The following is a 25,770-nucleotide window of genomic DNA, read 5'->3' on the forward strand; positions in this document are numbered from 1 at the left end:
TGTAGTCCAAGAAAATCTGGAGGCTCAAGGTTGGAGACCACTGCTCTACATGACCTCATAATGCTTCTCCAATTGAAAAAGAAATAGGAAAGGCACTTTTGTGTGGATGCTACTGCTTCAGGAATATGTTATTGCAGAGTTGTTACTGGATTCTCCACAGTGACAAATGAGCTTCCTGGCAGCCATTTCTGTGTGCTTCTCTTGGATGAATGACTGCTTCAGCTCAAAGCATGGCCTTTTTGTGCTTGCCTTGTATGTTTGAAATGTGTTGTTGAAACACAGCCAATTTTTTTTGCCTCTTTGAGAATATATAATTATTTTTGACAGCAAACCAGCTAGAAGAAGCACTTCTAGATTAATTAACAGTGACCCATAATTAAACACAGCAGTGCTTAGAGAAGCAGCCGTCCCTTGACAACATTGCTTTAGCTATAATGAGTGTTTATCATTCTTGTTTGCTTCCACAGTGGCAGTTATCAACTTTCGTTACCAGGTTTTTAATTAACAGGAAATATGGATAAGGTATTGCAATACCTTGATGATTTACTGATAGCTCTCAGAACCACATTAGAAAAACACACATACAACCCAAATCTACCCATGTTCATGGGGAAATAAGTCCCTTGGATTTAGCAGGATTTATTTTGCAAGTAAATTTGTACTTCAATCACAAATTGGCTCCAAATTTTCTATACGTCAGTGCTATAAACATTTTGCAGAACATTTTCTTGGTCTTTGTTTTATACCCTTTAAAATTTTAGGAGTTGTGTTGCATATACTAATGGAAAGAACACTTGTACAGTCCCATGTTTGTGTTATGCAGGGGTCTCCGACGTACAGCTCACAGGCCACATCTTGCCCACCTTGTCTTTTTATCCAGCCCGTGCATGTGTGCAGGTGCGCACGCAGGCAGGAATGTGGGTGGGTGGGTGGTCAGGAGGGCAGGAGTGCATGCATGCGGGTAGGTGGGCAGATAGGTGGGTGGAAGTGCAGGCAGGCATACATGCGCCTTTCTTCGGCCCTCAAAAATATGAAAAATATATTATGTGGCCCTAACTGTGAAAAGTTTGGAGACTCCTGGTCTAATTTAACTGCTGTAGGCAGGGGTTTTTTTTCTGTGTAGAACATGTACTCTCTAGAATGTTCCATATATATAATAAGTATAGGTGTTTTCAGGAGATGTTATCTTATATTTCCTTACTGGGGTTTAATCCTATCACACATTTTTCAATATCTTTAATTATGCTTTTGTGTTGATCATGTTGATGTCCTGTTCTATTCATTATCTTCTCATAATGGGTATCTTGGCTACAGTGTAAAGGCAAGTTTTTCAGAGAACACTCAGTCCTCCTGGAAAAACTGCTCATTGTAATTACAGAGGTAATGCTCCTTCAAGAGTTCCTGGAGTGCTAAAGAACAAAATCTGCCCAAGAAATAAGCCATTTGGTTCCCCATCTTTTCTTGCTGGGATCTGTGTGGTTTAATTACGGTGGGAGTTACATTCTGACTCTGATCTGAAAGAAGAAATGTTGGCATAGTTATACCGCTACTGGTATTATACTCTAGCGTGTATGGGTCAGAGTAAATCTCAAGCTCCATTGTTCAAGACTGGCGAGTCCTTGGAACAAACCTCTCTCTTCGTTTCCAGAAAGCTATAGGAAATGTTTGCTTGGAAAAGAAAAATTGATACCCCCTAAAGATTGTTTTAAACATATGCAATGCACACACACAAACAATAAAAACAGGAAGAACAGTAGGTGAAATAATGGCCCCAGCAGCAACAACCTCATAATCATTGCTCCAAGAAGGTGGAGGAGAGTGACCTTTGTTTTCTTTTGCCATTGTTTAAATCCCAAGTAAAAATAGAAGCTTGACCAGGTTCAAATGAAGGTTGTTCTTAGTGCATCATCTTCTTCCTGCAAAGCTGGGAAAGGTTCTTGTTGGCAGTGAACAGCTTCACAGCGTGAAGCCTGGTCAAGGCAAGCCGCATATGCAAGAAATAGAAAACTTCCGTTCCATCGTTATTCCTGACATTTGGAAGATATGCAACCTTTTTAAAAAATCAAATCAAACAAAAATAAGAGATCTACTGTGGTTGGATGCACACATACCACACATAGGACAACTATTATAATATTAGGTGCCAAATATTGTCTTTTAAGAGTGGTTTAATTTCTATTTATGCCTCCTGATTAACTATGAAGCAATAAAGCATTTGTAATTCCTACAACTATTACATATTACTAGCAGTATGACTGTTATTATGTATTATAATGCTTATATGTAGAAGGAAATGCTTATTATTAACATGATTTGCAATTCTGCTCAGCTTCAGGCTGCTGAGAAGCCCATGTCTTTTATTTCCATTGCTTCCCTCCCACCAATAATGTCCCTCTGCCACTCCAACCCCCACCCCCCCATCTAATTTGGAATTGGATGTTCCAAGTTGTGATTACTACAGAACTTTCCTGCTGAGTAATGACATTGCTCGCTTGGACATTGCAAAAGCAGCCTTTTCACATTTTTGAAAGGCTCCGCACCATCTGAATGGATCTTCATTAGCTATGAATGCACCTCACCAAAATAAGACCCTCTGCTGCTGTCCTTTGGCAAGGCCTCTCAATATGACATAGGCCACATGACTGGAATGTCCAAATGACAAGTGGTGACAAGTTATGGCCAGCAGAAAACTTCCGTTGTTTACCGCGGTGCTAACTGAAAGTCTTCTGGGGTTGACAGATGCCACTCCAGAAGGTTAATAAGATGAAGGCAGCTCTTCCAGCTGGACCATAAGAGGGATTATGTCTGAGCAGCAGATAAACAGCTTATTCCAGAAACAGACACTGCTTTTTGGTTGTTGTTTAAACTTCGTCACTCTTCCCAGAATTCTCCGACCAGTCCTACTTTCATTCTCTTTGGGTTAGTGGTGGTGTGAGCTTGTCAAAAAAATTTTTCCCCGGTGCCTGTGGTCCACACTTCGCATTCTCAACTATTTGGTGCTCGGACATATTTTCTTAAAAAGTGCAGCTAGGACGAAGTTTGGGTATTTCGTTTCCTTAAAAAGAACTTGTCTTATTCAGCCAAATCTCATCCTTTTTCTTGCGGGACCATTCTTAAAAACTGTGAATGATAAAAAAGCATAATGCATTTGAAGACGGGATTCATATTTCTCATCATTTGCCTTGCTCTCCAGGTTCAAGCGAACAAAGGTAAGCACACATTAGACTGTATCGTTGCTTTACATTTCTGTGATTTGGGGTGGGGGTGGGGCAGGGATGGACCAGCTTAAGTAGGAAAAGTGTGAAAATAGAAGATTTCCTACTTACGATGTTATTAATTTTAAAATAGATGTTATATTAGAGTTCTGAATAACTTTACTCCACAGTAAGAGTTTTCATTGCAGCAGAACTTAACATTACTTCTATTTACTGTTAGGATACCATAGACATTTTAGTACCACCATTCAATAAAAAAATTGCCAGTATGATTCCTAGTATGCATACGGTAGAAACATACTAGGCTTCGGGCAAATTGCCCTTTTTGGAAAATGCACTTAAGATGTTTGCATCTCTCAATAAAACATGTGATTTCCTCAACTGTGTTGAGGCAGTACGTATATATTTCTACTTACAAATATCGCTAAAGATAGTACTTTAATTCAACTGAAAACCTTTTCCTTTGGCTTCAGTGGTAATTATGATCAGGTTTAGCTGGATTGGGGCCCCTTCTGGATCTAGAAAATGTGCTTCTATTTTATGAGTAGAAATGTCATTAGTTCAAAATGAGCAAAATAGACTTAACAACAACTTATACACACACACACACACACACAGAGAGAGAGAGAGAGAGAGAGAGAGGTATATAGGATTATGTATGCTGTGTAAGAAATATAAAAATACTGGTTTGGGTTAGAATTAGTCTTGCTTAAATAAACCCATTTAAATCTATGGGACAAACAAGTCATAACTAATTAAAATCCCAGTCAGTGAATGTACTCTAAGCATGACTAAATCTTGATTCAAATTATTGATAGATGTTTGCTGAGAAAGAATTTTGGTGATGATAACGTAATGGCACATAGTAGTTTTGTGATGAATTAATGTGCACAACTATTAAAATAAAGCATTACTTTGTTCCACTGTTGATCATGGAGCCACAGCATAAACAACACTATTCAATACTCATCAGAAATGACAGTTGATCCTTCCGGATAAACACATATGCTTTGTTATATGAATTTATGACACTATTATAATGTCCCAATGGCTGTTACATGAATTTATGACACTATTACATTTTCTTCTTTCTTTCTTGACAGAAAACAACCATATTTTAGGGTCTTTAGGAGTTTAGATTAGTGGGCTGGTTTCAACTTTATTCTTTTTTTAATGGCCATAGTTTATTTCAGTCATGTACTTCTGCAGGAGCCTACTTCTTCTACCAGAATTGATGGCACTCTCCCTCCTGTAAATTCCCATTCACCCTAAAAATCTGCTCCATATGATTGAAGACTCTTTGGAGCACATTTTTGGTGCAACAGAGGGCTACAGCAAAAGTGGTAGGGAAAATACATTCTAATTCCTCTGGTATCTGTTAACAAAATACATTCCTGGATCTTGTTCAGTCTTTCCACATTCATATAGTTGGCTTAATAGTGACTCTATTTGCATATTAGTTCTAGAGCAGTGAAACAGATTCCAGTGAAAACTGAAATAGGTGAAACTAACTAGACTTCGCCCCAAGTTATTGAATGACTTAATAAGCTTTCCCTGTATCTCACTTGTGCAAATAATATTCAAAGTTGATTCAAGATCAAATACATTTATTTCATGGATCTGGATTTTACCACTTTCCCATTTTTATTACAATGTAAGAAAAAGTAGAGAAGAGGTACATGAACAGTAGACTGAACTGGAAAAAAAAATCTTGAAATCTTTTTTTCCAGATGGAATGGTGCATCTGTTTGCTCTCTGAACCTGCCTGATTTTTTTAAAAAAAACCTGTATAATTCATTGACATGGTTAAATAGCTACAAAGAACAATATTTTAATCAGTAAATTATAATACAGCTAAATAACAGCAATAGTTACAGTTGACATTTTTGACTATTGTTTGTTATCCTATCTTTCATTTTTTGCAATCCGGTTAGTGTAATCCTTTAATGCTGTTCTAAAAATTGGGACATATGGGTGACAAGGAAAAGTGAATGCCTGTATACAGCAAGAATTCAAAGCAAAATGTGGATAGAAATTATTGCTTTTGAATTTGAATGGACATTTAACCGTAATTAAGATAAATGTATTTGACAGACTGTGAATTAACAATGGCATGAATTATATAACAGCCATGAATAAGAAAAAGGAAAGTTATTACATAAAACGATAAGGCTGATCATTATCCACTCTTATATTGCTAGTGAGGATTTGCAGCTGCTTAAAATTAGGAGTTACAAAAGGTAGCATTTTAAAAACAAGCAAGCAAGCAAGCAAGCAATGGTCAGTCTTGCTCCTGTCTATTCAGGAATGAATCTTAGTTTGTTCAATAGGATTTAATAGGGCAGTCTTGGTATGTAAAACCTCCTGAAGGAAATCATGAATGATCTTTCCAGGAAAAGAAACGTAAACTTTTCTGCTATAAATATGTTGTCGATAAGGCACTTTTTAGAAAATAAGACATGTTTCACTAGGTCAGCAAATGATGGGAAAACAATTAATGAAATCTGGGTGCTGGGTGCTGGTATTCTTTCAAAAGTGCCCATGACAGCATAATTCAAGAGTATTGCAATGCATGTGGCTTATGATAGATCAGAATACTTGCCTTAAATAGCTCCAGCTTGTCAGTTTCTATTATAGCTTGCATCAGTTTTACAAAGAATAGCTTGAAAAATGTCCATCTTTCATTTTTTAAAGAAGTGCATGACTTGAAAATGCATGACTCTAATTTTATATTCCTCCTCACCAGCACCACAGCTACTAGGGTAAATAAATATATTTGAACTCAAATATATTTCAACCCCAAAACCTCCCCAAAATGCCATGCTGACTGGGGGAATTCTTTGGAATCGTAGATCTAGGAAATAACTTTTGCAAACTCTGTTCCATCGGTTCTTAACCTGTGGTCCACAGACCCCGGGGGGGGGTCACAATGTCCTCACAGGTGGTCCATGGAGGATTGAAGAGATGTTATGATCCTTTGCAGTTCAGGAAGGAAGGAAGGAAGGAAGGAAGGAAGGAAGGAAGGAAGGAAGGAAGGAAGGAAGGAAGGAAGGAAGGAAGGAAGGAAGGAAGGAAGGAAGGAAGGAAGGAAGGAAGGAAGGAAGGAAGGAAGGAAGGAAGGAAGGAAGGAAGGAAGGAAGGAAGGAAGGAAGGAAGGAAGGAAGGAAGGAAGGAAACGTAGAACAAAATCTTAATTTCCTTTGCCTGTTTGTGTAAAACTTGGCTTTTCTAACCTACTGCCTCCACTAAAAACAAACAGATGTAAAAATTGGTTATGAAAATAACTGTTTGATAGCAAATAACTGTTTGATATTTCTGCCCACGGCGAGAACATGTAAGTGAATGACGCTGAGGGTCTGAGAGACAGGAGGTGACATTTCTTGCTACTGCACAGAGTCAGAAGCCGTGGGAAACAAGAGTCGGAATCAGTCAGTGCCAGTGTCAGTGAGTGTTCAGACGGACTTCATGATCGAGTTTCTTCTTCAATTTATGTTAATAAAACCAGTTGGTTATTTCCGGTAAAGTGACCTTTTTATATTGTCGCAGTGAATTTCATAACAATACATGTTGGCTGAGCTTCAGAATGGATCACCGGAAGAATCTGAAATGTAAAAGAATGGATGTTGTTGATAACGCTCCCTAATGCCGAGGGAGGCCCGGAGAGAAAGAACAAGAAGCCAGGCCTTCTCGGCAGTTGCCCCTCACCTTTGGAACAGCCTGCCCCCAGAGATCTGTCTGGCTCCCTCGCTGGGTGTTTTTAAGAGCAAACTTGAGACCTGGCTGTTTAGGTTTCCCTCCTGTCATCACTTGACCCATCTTGAACTGTATTACTATGGTCGTTTTTTTATTTTATTATATTGTTTTTATTCTATTTTTTTATTGTTAGCCACCCAGAGTAGACTTCGGTCTAGATCTATGTGGGGCTGCCTTTGAGGCTGATGTGGAAACTTCAGGTGGTGCAGAATGCGGCGGCCAGACTCCTTAGTGGAGTGAGAAAATACCAGCATATTTCTCCTATTCTGGTCATGCTGCACTGGCTGCCCATTCGTTTCCGCATCGACTTATAAGGCCCTAAACGGTTTAGGACCTCGATATTTGGCAGAACGCCTGCTCCCACCAAGGTCTACCCAGATCACCCATGCAAGTCACGAGGTGAGGCTGAGGAGCCTGACGCCGAGAGAGGGCCGGAAGGAAAAGACAGGAAATCGGGCCTCCTCGGTGGTGGCTCTTCACCTCTGGAACAACCTCCCTCCAGAGATTCGCGCGGCCCCCATGCTGGGCACCTTTAAAAGCCAATTAAAAACATGGCTGTTTATCCAGGCCTTCCTTCCAGTGAATTCTAGATTTTTATTCTTCCTTTGTTTATTTCTTACTCCGTCTTTGTATTGTATTTGTTATTGGATGATTATGTAATATTTTTGTGTTATTTTATTATTTTATGTTATATTGAAAGCCACCTAGATTGGTCCTATAAACCAGATGGGCGGGATACAAATCAAATCAAATCAATCAATCAATCAATCAATCAATCAATCAATCAATCAATCAATCAATCAATCAATCAATAAAAATTGATAAGGGTATATCATATTCAAAGCAAAATGAAGCTTCTTCCAGTCATATTATAAAGTGTCACCATTATAGTAGGGAATATCTATCTGTGGCACCTTTGGTGGTTTGTGGCAAGAAAAGATATTTAAAGGGTATCCATGGTAAAGAAATGTTGCTATATTTCATTTATTTAAACGTAGTAGCCAGATCTGATCTTCACGCCTAGCATAGCCTCCACTGGGCAGATTTCATATCTTTCAGAAGGAAACTGTTTTCAGATCTTTCAGAAGGAATCTGACAAGCAGACAAACAGTACACAGTATGGTGGTATTGAATTACCAAAGAAAAGTAATTTCTTTCCTAGGCTTTCCTACCACATACCACCAATAACAATTGTGTGTCATCAAGTCAATTCTGACTCATGACCAGCCTTTCTCGGGCTTTCTGGATAATGGACAACTCAGAAGTGACTTTCCCTTCCCTTCTTCTTGAGGTGCCCTGGGACTATGTAGCTTGCCCAAGGCCACACAAACTGGTTCATCTGGGATGCAAAGGGGGGAACTGAACTCCCAACCCCTGGCTCCACAACCAGATAGCTAACTCACTGAGCTATCCAAAGCCCTACCAAAACATATATCTGGCCTGGTTAATCGTATGGAAAATTCCAGAAAATTATCTAGAGTAGAGTGATCTATCTTTGCAACTGAAGCTTAAATCCAACATTGTGAAAGCAGTCATCTGGTAAACCAAGAGTTTTTCTTCTGTCCTCTCCTCCCACCCTAACACCCGAAAATCTGCTTCGGAAGATCTTCCTCCTGAACTGGGTTTGGCAGCACATGTTTAGGGGTTTTGTTTTTATTTATTTATTTATTTATTTATTTATTTATTTGTTTGTTTGTTTGTTTGTTTGTTTGTTTGTTTGTTTGTCTGTCTGTCTGTCTGTCTGTTTGTTTGTTTATTTATTTATTTATTTATTTATTTATTTATTTATTTATTTATTTATTTATTTATTTAGAGTGAAAGAAAGCTACAAGTAAATGTTCCCTTGGGGCCTTTTATTTTGTGTTGCTAATTAATGCTAGGATTCCTGGGTTAATTTTTTTTGTCTCTTATCAGAATATTCCAAATTTAATAACAGCATGGCTAGAATTTCCTATGCACAAGTAATTTGACTTTCCTTCTGACATCCAGAAAAGGCCATGTAACCCATCTCTTCTCTGTGTGCCTAAAATGCAAAGTTGTTCCTTCAACAGGGTCAGTGAGGCAAAGTTTCAATGACAAATACGGGAAACACAAATATAAACTGAAGAGGTAAAGCTAAGGCTTCTCTTTTGTTTTGTAGCTATCCTCCAAGTCATCTTTCCCCCCCCTATTTATTTCTCTAACACATGCCAGTCCCACCAGTCCCTCAAAAAATGGCACTCGGCTAATAGTAAACTGAAGATCTACAGATATAAAGAATAAACCAAAATGACTGCAGCTTTTTTGTTTGTGTACCAATCAATACACACGAGCTGTGGATGCGTGATTCACCCCAAAGAATGGAGTAAACACATCAAACGTCAGGCCGCAAACAGTAAAGAATTTTAAAATCTGGTTTTTCTCAGTTTTATTTTAAAAGGCTGAAAGAATGTGTGCCCCATTTGATTTGATAAAATCAAGTTCCAAGACAAACCAGTTTCAATACCAAAGGCTTGTCTGAATAGAAGGATGTTTACCAATTTGTGGTTTTAAAGGAAGAGATAGTTATTTAATTCTTAGGATGCTTCCTCACTGCTGTGAGGCTGGAAGTGGGTATCCCTTCTACACAATTCTTAGCCAGGATACATGCACTTAATTTCTGGATTCATTGATATATATGTATCATGCCTAAAAACCATCAACCTAACATTAATAACAGAAGATAATTACCGTATTTTTTGCTCCATAAGACGCACCTCTCCATAAGACGCACCAAATTTTAGGAGAAGAAAACAGGAAAAAATAATCTGTTTTCTTCGCTTCATAAGACGCACAGACTTTCCACCCCCGTTTTGTGGAAAAAGTGTGTCTTATAGTGCGAAAAATACGGTATTCATGTCCTTGGTCCAAGAAATTAAATGATAAAGCTAATCAGATTGGCTCATCTAAAGAGAGATGATTTTGCAGAGGTCAAACAAGTCAAAAATAGGCTACTGAACATTGATTAACAAAAGTCAGGTCAGAGGCAGTATTTGTTCACCCTTAAAATGGGGCTTAGAGGGAATGTCAGAAGAATCACTTTCAAATTTTGTTCATAGCTGAAGACAATACAGTTTCCACAGCAGTTCTGTTTAACTGTTCTTGGAGGGATGCCTTTTTTTAAAAAAAATACTGCTAGTATGAAATTGTGTCCATGCCATTCAGGACAGGTAGAAACATCAGCATGTGTTCTCTTGGAAATCAGTTTTTATAATACATTGAAGAATTCTTTTATAAATCTGTTAGTCCCCCTGCACTGCCAGAAAAGACAACCAGATTTTGAATTGCATGTTTGCTGGAAAGTAGAAACAATCATATAATAGAACAAACAGCTAAATATATTTCTGCTGCCATAAAACTGAGAAAAAAATTAATTAGTGCTTGTCGACAATAATGTTGAGTTGTGTACGTGGAAAAGGTTGGGATGTAAAGCTGAAATTTTATATATGCACAGTATATCATAGACTGTTTTGAGTACTAATTTGTGTGTGTGTGTGTGTGTGTGTGTGTGTGTGTGTGTACATGTGCATGTGCATGTGTGTGTGTGTAAAGGTCTATGGGCCAAATAAACACAGGATGGTCCCAGATATTTTCGTTCATGTCAGGAGTGCATGAAGCTGCCTTGGACTAAGAAGACAAATCTCCAATCCACTTAGCCCAGTACTTTCTGTACTAAATGGCAGAGGCTGTGTTTCTGATATAGGTCTTTTACTGCCCTTCCTGGATATGTTAAGGATTGAACCTGTGCCATTCTATCTAAAAAGGATACCCTTTATTGTTGAGTTATATGATCCTTCCCTATTCTTCCTTCCTGAGTACATAAATGTTAGGAATCTGGGATTTCTTCCTTGGATTCCATTCACATTACCACTGTATCGACAGTGGTTGTTTTCAACCGTATTTACAAGGGTTGCTCAGACACCTTCCTGAAGTGATGGTCAAAATGGAATAGTATACTACTACCTAGCAGGGCACTGAAATGAAATTGCATTAAAAGTAAGCTCAGCAGCCATGGTTAGGGTTAAAAAGTGCAGGACATGAGGTGGAAAGAGGCAGCTCTTTCTTGGGCAACAGATTTGAGATGTGAGAGTTGTTAAAAAGCAACAATTTGTTAGTAATTTACTCTGTTGATTACATTCCTTTTTTCCATGAGTGTCTTGCTCAACAGCCCTTCGGGCCCTATGCATAATCACACAAGCTACAAACTACAACTCATCAAACTAGCAGATAACTTCTAGATCAGTGGTTCTCAAGCTGGGATTCCCAGATGTTCTTATACTGCAATTCCCAGAAGCCTTCACCACTTGCTGTGCTGGCCAGGATTTTTGGGAGTTGCAATCGAAGAACATCTGGGGACACAAGTTTGAGAACTACTGATCTAGATGAACAAGAACAGTAAAAAAAAGAAACCAAAATCCTGCCCCCAAAGGTCATCAGGTACCAAAGGAATCCCTTTCATTATGTGGAAGCCAATGATGGCCATGGGGCGTCTTTATTATACTGTGGCTGATGGCCTAATCTGCCTCAAATGGCAGAGCTGCACTTGTTTTTCAAAGACCCAGCCGACATGGTCCTCAGAGGTTGTAGGAGCTGTAGTCTAGAAAGTCACTTTTCCAAGTTCTAAGTACTGTATATATGTTTGTTTCATTTCTCAGGAAGAAATCATCATTGCATGAGATAGAACCTCTTAGGGAATCAATAAGAACATGTGAACTCATTCATTGCCTAACTTACTTTATGTACCGAGATCACATATCTCTACCACATTGTGTCATTTCCCTTTCCAGAAAGAATAGGAGGACCATGCAATATTTATTCATGAAGGTCTAATGTGAGTTTTAGTTCAGAAAATAAATATTCTCCAGTTTATTCAGTCAGGCAGATAAAAGCTTGCGATGTGCTTTGAGAAATCATCCTAATTACTTCTGGCTTTCCAACTCCCGTCCCAGTGCCCTAACTCATCCGTGAATTGCAACTGTTAAGGATCTTGGTTTATATAACTGACCTCACGGAGAAGGTTAAATACATTTGTACCAAAAAGTTCTCATGATTTTTTTTTGCCTTATTTTATCTAAGCCATCAGGTTGTTTGATTGGTCAGAGAAGGCTCACAAATTATATTTTATGTTCACAGTGGATAAAATCACATACATGCAACTAATTCTGACATTAGACTTCTGAGGGATTTGTTTGTTATTCTTCAGGTGTGGCAATGGGAATATTCCCATTTCTGGAAAACCAGACAAAACTGGCCCTCATTTTAATAATATTTATAGTATCCATCGCCTTGAAAACAGAATAGAATCTGCCTACTTCTGAAACCAAATAATCTCAGAATGGCAGAGCTGGAAAGGACCCTACATATACAAAGATATTTATACACTCATCATTTAGCAGGTGTATATGCTGCACACTGCATCTTGAATACACCAAGAGAGCTCCTGGATTATAACTCCAATGCAAACAGAAGAGATAACGAGAGAGAAAATGGGGGGGGGGGGAACCCTCTAGAGAACAGGTCAGTTACTGCCAGTAAAAGGCTTTCTGTCCAGCAATGATCAAATTAATAGGTGATAATGAAGTGTTGATGCTCTAAATTACTGTCCCCTTGGCAGAAAGAAGGACACTATGTTCTTGTCCACATAGTGTGCCTGTGCAAGCGTGTTTTAAAGACAGATCTTCTTACCGTACCTTCTCTGTGCTCAAGAGAATATGACAAAATGCAACTGCCACATTTAGCTTATATTCAATGATAATCTCATTAAAGAAACATATATTTCATTTCCATTTTATATAAACTGTGCTTTACATCTGTAGAAATAGCACAGCTTTCATCCTAGACCGCAACTTGGTGGTGCAGGGGACATGTGCCTGGGCCCCAGAGCTTTGAAAAATTACTTTTTGGACTACCAGTACCAGAATCCCCCACCACAAACTCTGGCTGCAGATTCTAGGAGTTGTAATCCCCTCTCGAAAAACAAAACAAAACCAATCCTTTTTCAAAACTGGTCTGGTTTCAAAGGCCTGACTGAATCCTACTCTGAGGATGAGCTCTGACTTTTAAGGCAAAGATCCAGTCGCGACTCACCCTCTTGGCCCTTCCCAGCCATCCCTTCTCTGTGTCATATGGTAACTTATCAGCAATTCTAAACATGCCTTAGCAAATACAGGTTCCAAAATGGATGGATGGATGGATGGATGGATGGATGGATGGATGGATGGATGGATGGATGGATGGATGGATGGATGGATGGATGGATGGATGGATGGATGGATGGATGGATGGATGGATGGATGGATGGATGGATGGGTACATACAGTCAAGAAAGTATTTATCCACTCCCCTTTCCAGGATTTAACTTGGATTCAAGGGAGAGTGCTGACGGTCACTGAAGAATGGCTGATCACTGAAGACAATGACAAGACCTGTGACTTGCATCATTAACATTTTGAGAAGACACTCTGAAAAAGACAGAATTAGGGACAGGATGAAGGCTGGAAAATAGAGACTATTCCTGGCAAACATAGGTAGACATAACTAGCTACTATAACTAGCACACACATCTGAACAGGAGAATAGTTAAACTAATGTCTCTTCAGTTGACTGTTTTCACCAGCTTTATACAAATTATTTAATAGGATTTATAATTTTTTAACTTATCTAGTTAGACCATGTTTAGGCTATCTTTCTCATAACATATGCAAAGTACCTCAGTATGTGAGTTTTTTATTAAATTCTTCTTCAGAATAGAGCTAACTCTTTGCTACATTGTTCCCTTCTCTCCCTACTATATGGATTAATTTCTACCTAAAATGAGTATTTTTACCCCTTCCTAAGGGTTTAAGATAATAGGGAATTATGATCTAGACAAGCTCTATATAAAACCATCATCAAGACACATTGCTTTGATGGTTGTTTTATGCAGAGCTTGTCTAGATTCACAAAGATACTATACTTATTGCAATATTAAGAGTACTCTAAGGTCTGTGGTTTCCTCTCAACTGGTCCCGAGTGGATGACTGGATGTGAAACCCTCTATCTATTCAGGGAAGGATAAGCAAAATTCATAGCATTTACTTGCAAACAGTAACCCTAATCCAGCAGCACCATTACCCACTTATAGTCTCAAATACATAGCAAAAGTTCCACAAAAGCAGTTCCACAAAAGCGGTAACATTGATTAAATGAAGGGGAATTTTGTTCATGAAGCCCTCCCATTCACTAAACTGAATAGGAAATGCTGCTCCTCCAAGAATTAGTGGGCAAAATGCGTATTACAGATAACCTGTAATGACAAGAGGGAATTCCTTAAATACTGAGAGCATCTGATTTTGTCAGCAGGACCTTGTCACATCCCCCTTAATTTTCAAATTAATTTGCTTAATTTCATCATTGGTTTTTTGGAAGCTAGGCATCATTTTGTTTGCAGGTATGAGTTCTCAAATTATGAAGGTCTGCCTGAGACATGCATCTGAAACATTGATGTGACTTCAACTCTAATGATGGGTTACTTGTAATATATTGGCCAAAAATCCTGTTGCTTAGAGTAGTAAATCAAGCTCGAAAAGGATTGAATCAGTGGGGATTGGGGGGGTGTCAATTGCTCCATAGGTTCCATTTATTCAAATAGACCTACTCTAGTTGTCAAATTGACCTACTCTAGTTGGTTATGATGGACACATCATAACCAACGTATAGCGACCTTGATAGGATTTTCAAGGTAAGGTAGGTCATACCTTTGAGGGGCTACCTTTGCGGTTGATGTGGAAACTCCAAGCGGTGGCCAAACTCCTTAGTGGAGTGAGGAAATATCAGCATATCTCCCCCACTCTGGCCGCTTTGCACTGGCTGCCCATACGGTTCCACATTGACTTCAAAGTTTTAATGCTTATGTATAAAGCCCTAAATGGTTTAGGGCCTCAATACTTGGCAGAACACCTACTCCCACCAAAATCTAACTCTATCACTCGATCATGTCAGGAGGTGAGGCTGAGGAGCCTGACGCCGAGGGAGGCCCGGAAGGAAAAAAACAAGACACCGGGCCTTCTCGGCGGTAACTCCTTGTCATTGGAATAACCTTCCTCCGGAGATTCGTGCGGCCCCTTCGTTGGGCATCTTTAAAAACCAACTGAAAACTTGGATGTTTGTGCAGGCCTTCCCTTTAGCTAATGCTTGATTTTTTTCTCCTTCTTCTTTTTTATCTTTTCTCTTTTTCCCTTCTTTCATGTTGAATAAATTCTTTATTGATGTTTAAACTTTCTTATATTTTATAAATGGTTATTTATGTTGGTAGCCGCCTAGAGTGGTCGTTTGACCAGATAGGCAGGATATAAATACAATCAATCAATCAATCAATCAACCAATCAATCAATAAAGGAGTGGTTTTATCAGTTCTATTCCCCCAGTGAATTTCCATGGCAAAGTGGGAATTCCAACCCTGGTCTCCAAAGTCCTAGTCCATCATTCTATTGATTATGCCACACTGGCTACCTGGTTGTGACTTAATAAGTCACAGAGCAGGTCCATTTGAATCAATGGAACTTATGAAAGAATAGATTCACCAGATCCCCACTGATTCCATAGGCCTTCCCTAGTGCAATATATTGTTTGTTCATAGGATGGCCATTGACAGATCATGAAAAAGAAGGGCATCCATTTCCTAAAAAGGTCAAAAGAAAATACTAATGTTGCAAAAACTGCATATCCTGGTGTGTATTTCTATGCAAAATTTTATATACAATTGCCCATGCAAAATATATGTGCATATATAAAAAAAAGAAATTATTTTTATAATTTAAACTGGTGTACAGGACACCTCACTCAAGTCGAGAAATGAGTGACCCAGTGAACTGCATACTAGCTGACTTTGCTATCCAAGTACTGCTAAATGTGGAAGGGCGGATTCATTTTCCCCGATCTCCTCCTCCCTTATGTTTCGTTTTGACTAAATCAAATTTGAGCTCCACAGTCCTTCAAATAGACAATGCTTTCAAAGGGAGGACTCTCCTCTGGAAATCCTTCAACTAAAGGACTGTATTTTCTAAAGGATGATTATGTTGCCATCAATGTACAAACACAGAACTCAAGAGGTGCAGCTGAGCACATGCTTGGCAATTATAAGTATTATCTGTATTCTTCATTCAGAAGGAAGGCTCATTTATTATTTCTTTCCTCAAACTCTGTTCCAGCGTACATATAATAATAATAAGCATATTCTTGATTAGATATACCCATCTGATGTATTTAAATATGGATCTGAATTTAATTATTAATGCTCCTTTTCAGTCATTAGGTTTGCCCGCTGGTAGGAATACCAGCAGTACGCTTGCTGAAAAATTAGTTATAATACTGTATTCAGATTGCTCGGAAGCAAGAATAAGAAAACTAATAAAGTTATCCACTTGATAATTTTTGGTAGGGAATGGGTTGTCTTCCAGTATTGCTTTTCTCTCTGAATCTATGCAACTTTTAAAATGAGTAATTGGTCTACTCTGAAAGCAGTATGCTTCACTTATCAATCAAGGACTCCTCTCTACATTTTGAAAGGATCTTATAATGCAGAAATAATTTGCTTTTTCTCAATGCTTTACAGCCTTGGGTTGAATTTTCAGGAAATTCTTCCTCTTTCTTCCAGAATTATTCAGATTTCAATGTTTTCATTTTATGTCATCAACTAAAAAATGATTGCTCTGCATTGAAAACTTTGATATTCTTCCATCTTCCATATGCATACATATTATTCGCTATTTATGCCATAACTCATAGAGATCCCTGAACATGTCTCACAATAATATATGTGGCAGTAACAGAGCAGGTATGAATGCTCTTCGAAGAGAGCTCTGAGATGGAGTGGGACTCTTAGGAATTCTCCACGGTTTCTAATTCAAGTAATTGCAGCTGTAAACTTTAAGTGATGAGTGGGCAACATACAGCCTGTGGATCATAGTAGCCCCCTGGCCATTTGTATATGCCATCCCCAATCCCTATTAGAGCTGGAAATATAATCACATTTCCACTGAGAAACATGGCATTTAACAGAACAAATATCTTGTTTCCCAGCCAAGCTCTTCTCCAATCCCAGCAGGCTACCAGAAGTGAGATCCATCTGGGAGGCAAAGTTATGTGCCACTCACCAAAATGGCAGTGTTGTGGAAAATGGTGTCAGTAAGATAAGGTGGTCTCTTGTGGATGGTGATGCAGCACTCTGCCCAGGAAGTTGCCTGCTCCAGGCATAAATGGATACAAGACTAATACCAGTCCCACTGTAGAACTTTCTGAGAGTTCAATTTGGCAACATGATGACGTGGCCATGAAGCTGGTATTTATGGTGTGGGTATGTTTATATATCATTAACCCAGACTCCTGAATGAATTCATATCTCTGTATGAAAGGAACAATAGTATATACAAAGAGCACAGCAATTGTTGCTATTATCATGACTTGTTATTGTGTGCTACTGTTTTCCATGGTGCTGGTCAGAGTGACTCATAACAAAAATGTCAGAAAAGTATATATGATAAAATACAGGAAGATTTGAAGACCATTCATTAATGGTGATAGGACTTGTTAAGAAAATTTATATCATCATGTAAATTTAAAAGCTTGCAAAACAAAACAGGATTAATTTCAAGGCCTGTTTACCACTTGTGTATTTCAAACAAATGTGTGATTTTCTAACACAAATGCATATAACCTTATTTTTATTTTTATTTTATTAGATTTATACCCCACCCATCTAGACCTATGGGCGGGGTATCTAGCCTGGGCGGCATTACAAAGTTTAAAAACAATAAAACCAATAAACATGCAAAAATCCAAGATGTGAAAATGTAAATATTACATTTAATATTACCTCTCATTCGATCCCCAAGTACTGTATTCCTTCTCTATTTAGGGTCAAGCTAGACGTGACTTTAAAAATATAATTCAAAAACCTAATTAGAGTGTGAGCAGTCTGTATGACATGACCCAACAAGGAACACGGCCGAAGGGTGTGGTGGCTACAGAAAATAAGCATAATGAGCCACGTGCTTAAGTGCCTGCTTGAAGATAATACAGGGCAGAAGAAGGGGAGGGGGTATGTATTTTGGATTCAGGGGAAGATTTGGAACTAGAGGAGCACTATTCTCCCTACATGTATTTGGGGAGAGGTGTCATGATGTGAACGTGGATACATAAACTTGCTTTGTTAACTAAAGAAAAAACTTACTCCAAAGTCTAACGTGGGAAGCAGATTGAGTTGTAACAGGTAGTTGTCCTTACCTGTGAGCTTCTAGCACACTTGGTACAGAATGTCATCCTAGACAGGGCTTAATTTGATGCAGGAATACACTGTCTTCTTCTCCTTATTTTCTTGTTACTTGTACATACTGTTGTTGTGTACTGCCTTTGTATCTCATCTTGGACTTTAAATCTTCCCCGAGCTTGCTCAGAGTGACTATTCTGTGACTCTAGCAGAATAGAATTGCCTGAAAGCTAACTTCCCCATGACATCCCTCCAAATATGGTATCTGTCTGAACAGGATGGAGAGTGGGATGGAGAAGGGAGTGAGGGAGAAAAGAAGGCAATCCTCCAAAGCATGGGAGACATACTTCCCACTTACAAAGCGCTGTACCTTGTGAAGATGTGTCCTGTCAATCTGCTTCTCTTAGTTCCATGGCCAGCCCTATTCACGAAGGCCACCAACACTTTCTTGTCTCCCTAATGTTCAGACCACACTGCAGCATATGAATGGATGGGCGTATCACAGTAATATCATTTTTTTCTGTCATGTGCCTGCCCATTCTTGTACTCCACTGTGGCCTTCATGGAATAATTTGGGATGGAAGGCTACTGGTCCACCTGTGCTTTACTGCATAGCCATCTGATCCCTTTCACCTCTTCAGCTAAGAAGCTGCCTTGTATCATTTACTTACCTATGTTTTTGTAACATTTATATGCTGCCTTTCCCCAAGGAAACTTAAGGTGATGGTCCTGGCTTTCCTCCCTTTCCCCAGTTTATTCTTTTAGCAATTTTTAAAAATAGGTCAGGCTGAAAAAGAAACACTGGTCCAAGATCATCCGGTCAAGTTCATGGCTTGGTGCAGGTGGGAATCTGCATCTCCACCATGCTAATTGTCACTAAACCATACTAGCTTTTGATATATCTATGACATTTCATAGACTATATGTCTATTACACTGCTAATAATGGTTTGAATTGAAACCTTTCACACCTCTGTGAGGTACCCTCATTAAAAATGATCTGGCAGCACAAGATGGAAATGGATTACCAGTTCCTTATGGAACAAATCCTGTTGTCTCAATATAAAGCAAATGTATTAAAAACTTCACCTGTCAAATCCTGGCGAGGTCTTCACGGAAGCTGGGATGAGTCAACCTTAATTGCTACAGAGGGGATGAAAGGAAAGACATATAGGAAAAAGAGCAATTTTCATGTCACAAGACTACTTACAGGATACATTGTTATAGAGCAGGTACAGAACAGTCAAGCAAGATTTTTTTCCCAAGGATTCAACATGATGGCATGCATTTTAAAACGTCTACATCACTGGTTGATCTTGTTCTATGGAAAAAATGGTCTAATGTGTGTAATTAAGAATTGTTACTAAAGTAAGAAGAGGATGCTCTAAAGAACAGTTTTCAGAACATATCAGTTGATTTTCCACTATTGCCCTATATGAAGTGAGGACATGAAAGCACAAGATAACAGGGACCCGAAACCTATTGGGGATATATGCAAGAGGATAGATAGATAGATAGATAGATAGATAGATAGATAGATAGATAGATAGATAGATAGATAGATAGATAGATAGATAGATAGATAGATAGATAGATAGATAGATAGATAGATAGATAGATAGATAGATAGATAGATAGATAGATAGATAGATACTGTACAAGATAAACCACAGAAGTTGTCGTGGCTAATTGCAGCTAACTGACAAGGCACTGAGAACATGTGAGGCACATGACCAACATGCAAACAACACTTTTCCAATTATCCATGGCAGCATGCCTGATTCCTCTATCACTCATATAAATATCCAAAAGGATTGTGAAAAGGGTTTATTAGTTTAGAAGTGGTTTGCAGGAGATGAACCTTCATGAACTGTTCCTAATGTGTGGGTCTAAATGTTATTGGATTAAAACAACCTCTGAAGTCCTTCACTATAGGCTTCTGAGAGCAGAACTACAACATCTGGGGGACTATTTCACAATTGGGGGGGGAATATTACACCTCCCAGAGTCTCCCAGGCAGCAAGATTCTGGGAGATCTCCTAGCCATAATGGTATGGCTAGGGGATACTATTGGCTTTTCCAAACACTGTGAACTTTTGTGTTCTACACCTCTGCTTCCTGGCTCAAATGAATATTGTATGGTGCTGCTTTTCTGCTGGGGATGTATCTAAACAATAAATAAATAAAAGCCTCAAAAGCATTCTTAACTGGCAACTGTTGAAAACCGACTCTGGCTATATCTCCGGTGTATGCTATTTCAGCAATGTGGTTTTATTGGTGTTTGATCATATTGCCTTGTTAAATCTGACGGCAGCTAATGGTCTGAAATGGAAGTGCTAGATGCGAAAGGATCACATTGCCATTTACAATTTGCAACTTCTTTGCAAATGATTAGATATTAAAAACTTAACGGATCAATAGAAGATTACTACTTTGTAACTGCAATTTATATAAAAGAATAAATGTGTACGCCCTCCCCCAAGGTGTTTTGCTTTCTTCAGACAAGAGAACTTACAGCATGTTCTCTCTAAAACGGTCTTGCCCCATAAAGCGTATGAAGTGTTCCCAGCTTCTGTGCTTTGAAAAGGACATTTCACTGGAATGTTAATTAGGAATTCTTACAATAGCCTGACGTAGAAAGGGGCTACTTATTCTCTAGCATATTACTGGAAATGTCACTTCTTTCCCTTTTCTTTGTCTGCTCAAATTCAATTCAGTCAATTCCAAATTGTCACGATGAAGCATGTTTCCACTCTTATTTTCTTTTCATCTATCTAACAACTGCTGACATAATAATTAATGTTTATGACTTTGCTTGAAGCTATATTCTTCATTTCACAGAAGAAGGAGAAGGAAGAGGAGAAACAGACGTAAATCATTCTTGCTACTCTTAAAACTTGTCATCCTTCACTAAATATTTAGCTCTTAATACTCTTGTAAGCTCAGTTCTCTTGAAAGACATTTGATTTCATTTCTCCACCCCTTTGTGAATTTGAACTTTTTCCATATTTGGTTCCGGTGCAAGCTACATGACCTTTCTTGGCTTTGGGGGGTGGGGAGTGGGAATCTGTCTCAAAAAGCTTTTCAGTTATCTACATGTTTCTCCATTTCCCTTACACAATTATTTAAGCAAATATTTTATTCCATTTAACTGTTTCCCCTTTTCAGGTTCCATGTACAGCAGGAAAAAACCTACAAAAATGCCTCCACAACATCGTGGAAAGTTCGTTTAAAATCAACAGTATAATTTTTAAGCATCGGTGAATAAAATTGAAAATAGAATTATTTCACTAACTATCTGCATGGACGTAACTATACTGGTTCCCCCAATCTATTGAAATTCAGACTTGTCACTTTTGTTGCTTTAAAACACTTTGAATAATTACCTCAAGTAATGTTGGGTGTAATATTTAGACCAGCCAAATAACAATACGTAATCATGCGCCGTCAAGTCAGTTCTGACTTATGGTGACCCTTCTTGGTTTTTCCAGATAGAGAATACTCAGAAGTAGTTTACCATTCCCTTTCTCTGGGGCTGCCTAGGGACTGTGCAACTTGTCCAAGGCCACACAGGCTGGCTCCTCTTCTAGGAAGAACAGTGAGGAATTGAACTCTTGACCTCTGGCTCTGTAGACAGATACCTAAACCACTAAGCTATCCAGCCAGCTGACCAGACAAACAGTCGAAATGTGTGCTGTCACCTAACAAAGATACTATTATCACATACATTCCCATTAAAAGAAAAGGACCTATCCTACATGACTGTCTTATTGTTTTATTTTAGGTAAAGGTAAAGGTTCCCCTTGACAATTTTTGTCCAGTCGTGTTCTACTCTAGGGGGCGGTGCTCATCCCCGTTTCCAAGCCATAGAGCCAGCGTTTTGTCTGAACACAATCTTCCGTGGTCAAATGGCCAGTGTGACTTAGACACGGAACGCTGTTACCTTCCCACCGAGGTGGTCCCTCTTTACGTATCTACTCGCATTTGCATGCTTTCGAACCGCTAGGTTGGTGGGAACTGGGACAAGCATCGGGAGCTCACTCCGTTGTGTGGATTCGATCTTACGACTGCTTGGTCTTCTGACCCTGCAGCACAGGCTTCTGCGGTTTAGCCCACAGCGCCAGTTGGTCCAATTTTTCGTAGATTTGATTGATTAAAACACAACTTTCTTTGTTTGGAGGATACACCTATAATGTAAGAAGCAAGTATTGTATCAATTCAGACCTGCAATAAATTGTGTTTGGGATGGGAGGAGCAATCCATTATGGGGGAAGTTAAATGCGTGTGTAAGAATTTGTCCTTTGGATGTATGGTGTTGCATGATGGCAGGGTTGGAAAGTGCAGGTTTTTATGTAATTTTGTTTATTTCACCGATTGATGGTGATTTGGGCAGGATCTAAGGATGATGGGTATGGCTGATGGGTTGTAGGACAAGTAGATCTGGAGGACTGCAGTTTTCCCACCCTTGCTTTAACACTTTGATCTTGAAGAATATTCTTTCCTAACTAACTCTTGTAGCACTCTGAAAATGTTATGCAACAGAAAATGACACAAAAGAACACCACTTTGGTTAAAGCAGCCATCATCTATATATAAAGTATTTATCATGTCACTGATATTTGGAATTATTCTCCTGCTTCATTATCGTTCAGAGGATTTAAAAAATGCCAGAATTCCTACTGCTCTGCATTTGGCTGATACATTTGCACTTCCACATCTTTCCACTTCCAGAAACTCCAGATAAAATAAATCGTGATGAAGCCAAACTTGCTGCAGATGCTGCAGGGTCTGAAAAGTCAGAAAGAACTACAAAGAGGTCTAGAGTATCGACCATCCGGAGGATATTTGATATGGCCAAACACCGAACAAAAAGATCTTCTTTTTTCCCAACTGGAGTGAAAGTTTGCCCTCAGGAGTCGGTGAAGCAGATTTTGGCAAGCCATCAAGCTTATTATAGGCTAAGAGGTGAGATATTATTATTATTATTATTATTATTATTATTATTATTATTATTATTATTATTATTATTATTATTATTATTATTATTATTATTATTATTATTACTCCTTTATCTCTTCCACCTTTATTTCTGATACAAGGACCTACGTATAACTTCACCTCATATTTGCTTCTATCCTCACTAGAAGCCTCTGCTCCCCAAAGAGTTGATAAGTCCTTGCTAGTTAGCATAGTCCAGTATTTGCATGGTTGACTTCACTATTACTTTGTTATTGCATCTCTCCTTAAAGAAAGATGTAGTTTTAGGAGAGGTAGCTTTGTCAGTCTGTGCAAGCATATTAGGCAAAATTCAAAGAAACAAAACTACAGTAAATGAAAAAAGACAAAAATATGTGGCATCTTAAGTATGCTTTTGTGGACAAGTCCACTTCATCAGACCTACGGGCACTGTAAATGGTAGGGTGAAAATCTATGGAACTGCCAGGATGTGTGTGAAATAAATCACTTTTAAGTAGTTAGCAAAGTCCCGGGGGAAAAAAAAATTACGCTTTCTCTTCTCCAGACAGCAATGAAAAATAAAATGCAGCAAAAGTTTTGCTCTGAGAGATTAGAACAATATAACTCACAGACAAACTGTTGTCTTTCTCCAGATCAACTTTGTTCTGAATCTGGATCCTGATTTGGAAATGCTTGTCTTTATGCCTCCCTTGGCTGTCACTGAAAATCAACCAAGAGCTGTAATGTGTCTCAGTGTGTCAGACCCAGACTAAATTATAGGGATAAAATCTCTTAGAAGCAAGTTACACACACACACAAATGTGGGTCTGTTGATTTTTCATCCAATTGCTCTTTTTCAGCAACAATGCTTGGATACAAGTTGTTGTGTTAATTTCTTAAATTTAGAACTACGCTGTAATTCCACCCAGCTATTAAAATAATCTCCCAGGGTATGAAAGTGTTTCCAACTCTGAGCTGGGCAGTTGGACTAGACTGTAGTGCCATTCTTGGTTGCAAGCCCAATGCAAGTTACACCTGATGGACAATAAATCTGAAAATTGGCTGCACAGGTCCACTTGCATTGGCTGTCTCTGTCTAGGATGCAGGATAATGCTTCCCTGTGTTCATGATTTGCTACCAATGATTACTACATGATTTAAAAAAAAAAAACCTGAACCCAGAAGCTATTTCTCCCAAATATGGAGTGTATTCCTTATGTTTGAGGTTATGTCTTGAAACAGTCTTATGTTAAAATTGAATCCCTCTCTCTTTTTTAATCTTCCATCTTTAGCTTTGTTTACTTTTTCTAAATGCAACACTGGCCCCCCACCTTCCTGAGCTTCTGTAAGCAACTGAAAGCCTGGCCTTTACAGACCTCATATCTTTGTAATATTATTTTTGTACTGAGTTTACTCTTGGCTCACCAAATGGGTTGTTTTTATATGCTCAATTCTCTCTCTTTTTAAAAATGTTGTATTGTAAGCTTTTGTTATTACCTGGAAGCTGCCCAGAGTAGTGGCTTGTCCACTAAATTGGCAGGGTGTAAGTTTAAAAAAACAAACAAACAAAAATAAACACTACATTCATATTTCTGCACATGCATTTTCATTGAATTGTCAAGGTTAAATTGGCCCAAATCCTGCTGCTTAGCATAGTAAATCACACTAGAATAGGCTGATTAAATGTTGCAGATTTCTGAATTTCCGGTAAAAATGCCTTTTGCTGCCCAGTAGAGATACATAGACTGACAGAGGAGAATAGCTTCAACTCCCCAGACAGTCCTTTCTCGTTAACTGGCACTTAAGGTCTCAAAAACACACTCTGAGACATTAGTAGGAGAAAAAACAAAAACTTACAATTGTAAACAGATCAACAGCAAACTAATAACTTGCTGACCTCAACAGATGAAAGAGAGGGAAAGGAGCACTCAGCAGAGAAGTGGGGCTGTCTTAGAATTCAGAAGCAGGAGGAAACAATTGGTTAGTGCTACATTGATTGACAGTCACCCCAGCCAAGAAAGGCACCTTCTAATCATTCAAATCACAGATAGTATACAAGGCAGTAAAAACTCCTGCATTCAGTTAATGGGGATTTCATGAATCAGCTAATTGACAAGTACCATTGACTCTAGTAGGCCTACTCTAATTGCAGCTTACTTTAGCATGGTAAATTGCAGTTAGAGTAAACCCATTTGAATGAATGGAATCTATGGAGGAATGGACTCACTAAATCCCCATTGATTTAATGGGCCTACTGTAGCCTGATTTACTGTGCTAAGCAACATGATCTGGGCCATTGTTCATCTGTTCTTGATGGAGAGCTAACTGTTCTTTTCACTTCATCTAGGCTTCAGTTGTTTTGAATTTGTACACAATATGTTACCGCCCACAGGCACAGCATGTTTAATTGCTTATTTAGGATATTGGTTTGTTATGTCACAATGTTACTTGTGATTGAATACTGTATATTCCACATCTGGTTGTTATGCAATGGGGCCCCACAGATGCAAACAAACAAACAAACAAACAAAAACCATTATACAGTGGTGCCTCGCTTAACGGGCGCCCCGTTTAACGACAAAATC

General features: G+C 38.7%; 1 protein-coding gene across 8 annotated transcripts in view; it reads left to right on the forward strand.

Moving 5' to 3' along the window:
* Positions 1 to 2,743: 2,743 nt before the first annotated feature.
* Positions 2,744 to 25,770, forward strand: part of IMPG1 (interphotoreceptor matrix proteoglycan 1) — a 103,463-nt gene continuing 80,436 nt past the window's right edge. For all 8 annotated transcript variants that reach the window (XM_078385679.1, XM_072999516.2, XM_072999534.2 and 5 more), the window contains exons 1-2: positions 2,744 to 3,209; positions 22,962 to 23,195. In XM_078385679.1, coding sequence (XP_078241805.1) covers positions 3,143 to 3,209; positions 22,962 to 23,195 — 301 coding nt within the window. In that variant the 5' untranslated portion in view covers positions 2,744 to 3,142. The remainder of the gene's footprint in view (positions 3,210 to 22,961; positions 23,196 to 25,770) is intronic.

Source organism: Pogona vitticeps, chromosome 1 (genome assembly GCF_051106095.1).
Source record: "Pogona vitticeps strain Pit_001003342236 chromosome 1, PviZW2.1, whole genome shotgun sequence".
Classification (NCBI taxonomy): domain Eukaryota; kingdom Metazoa; phylum Chordata; class Lepidosauria; order Squamata; family Agamidae; genus Pogona; species Pogona vitticeps.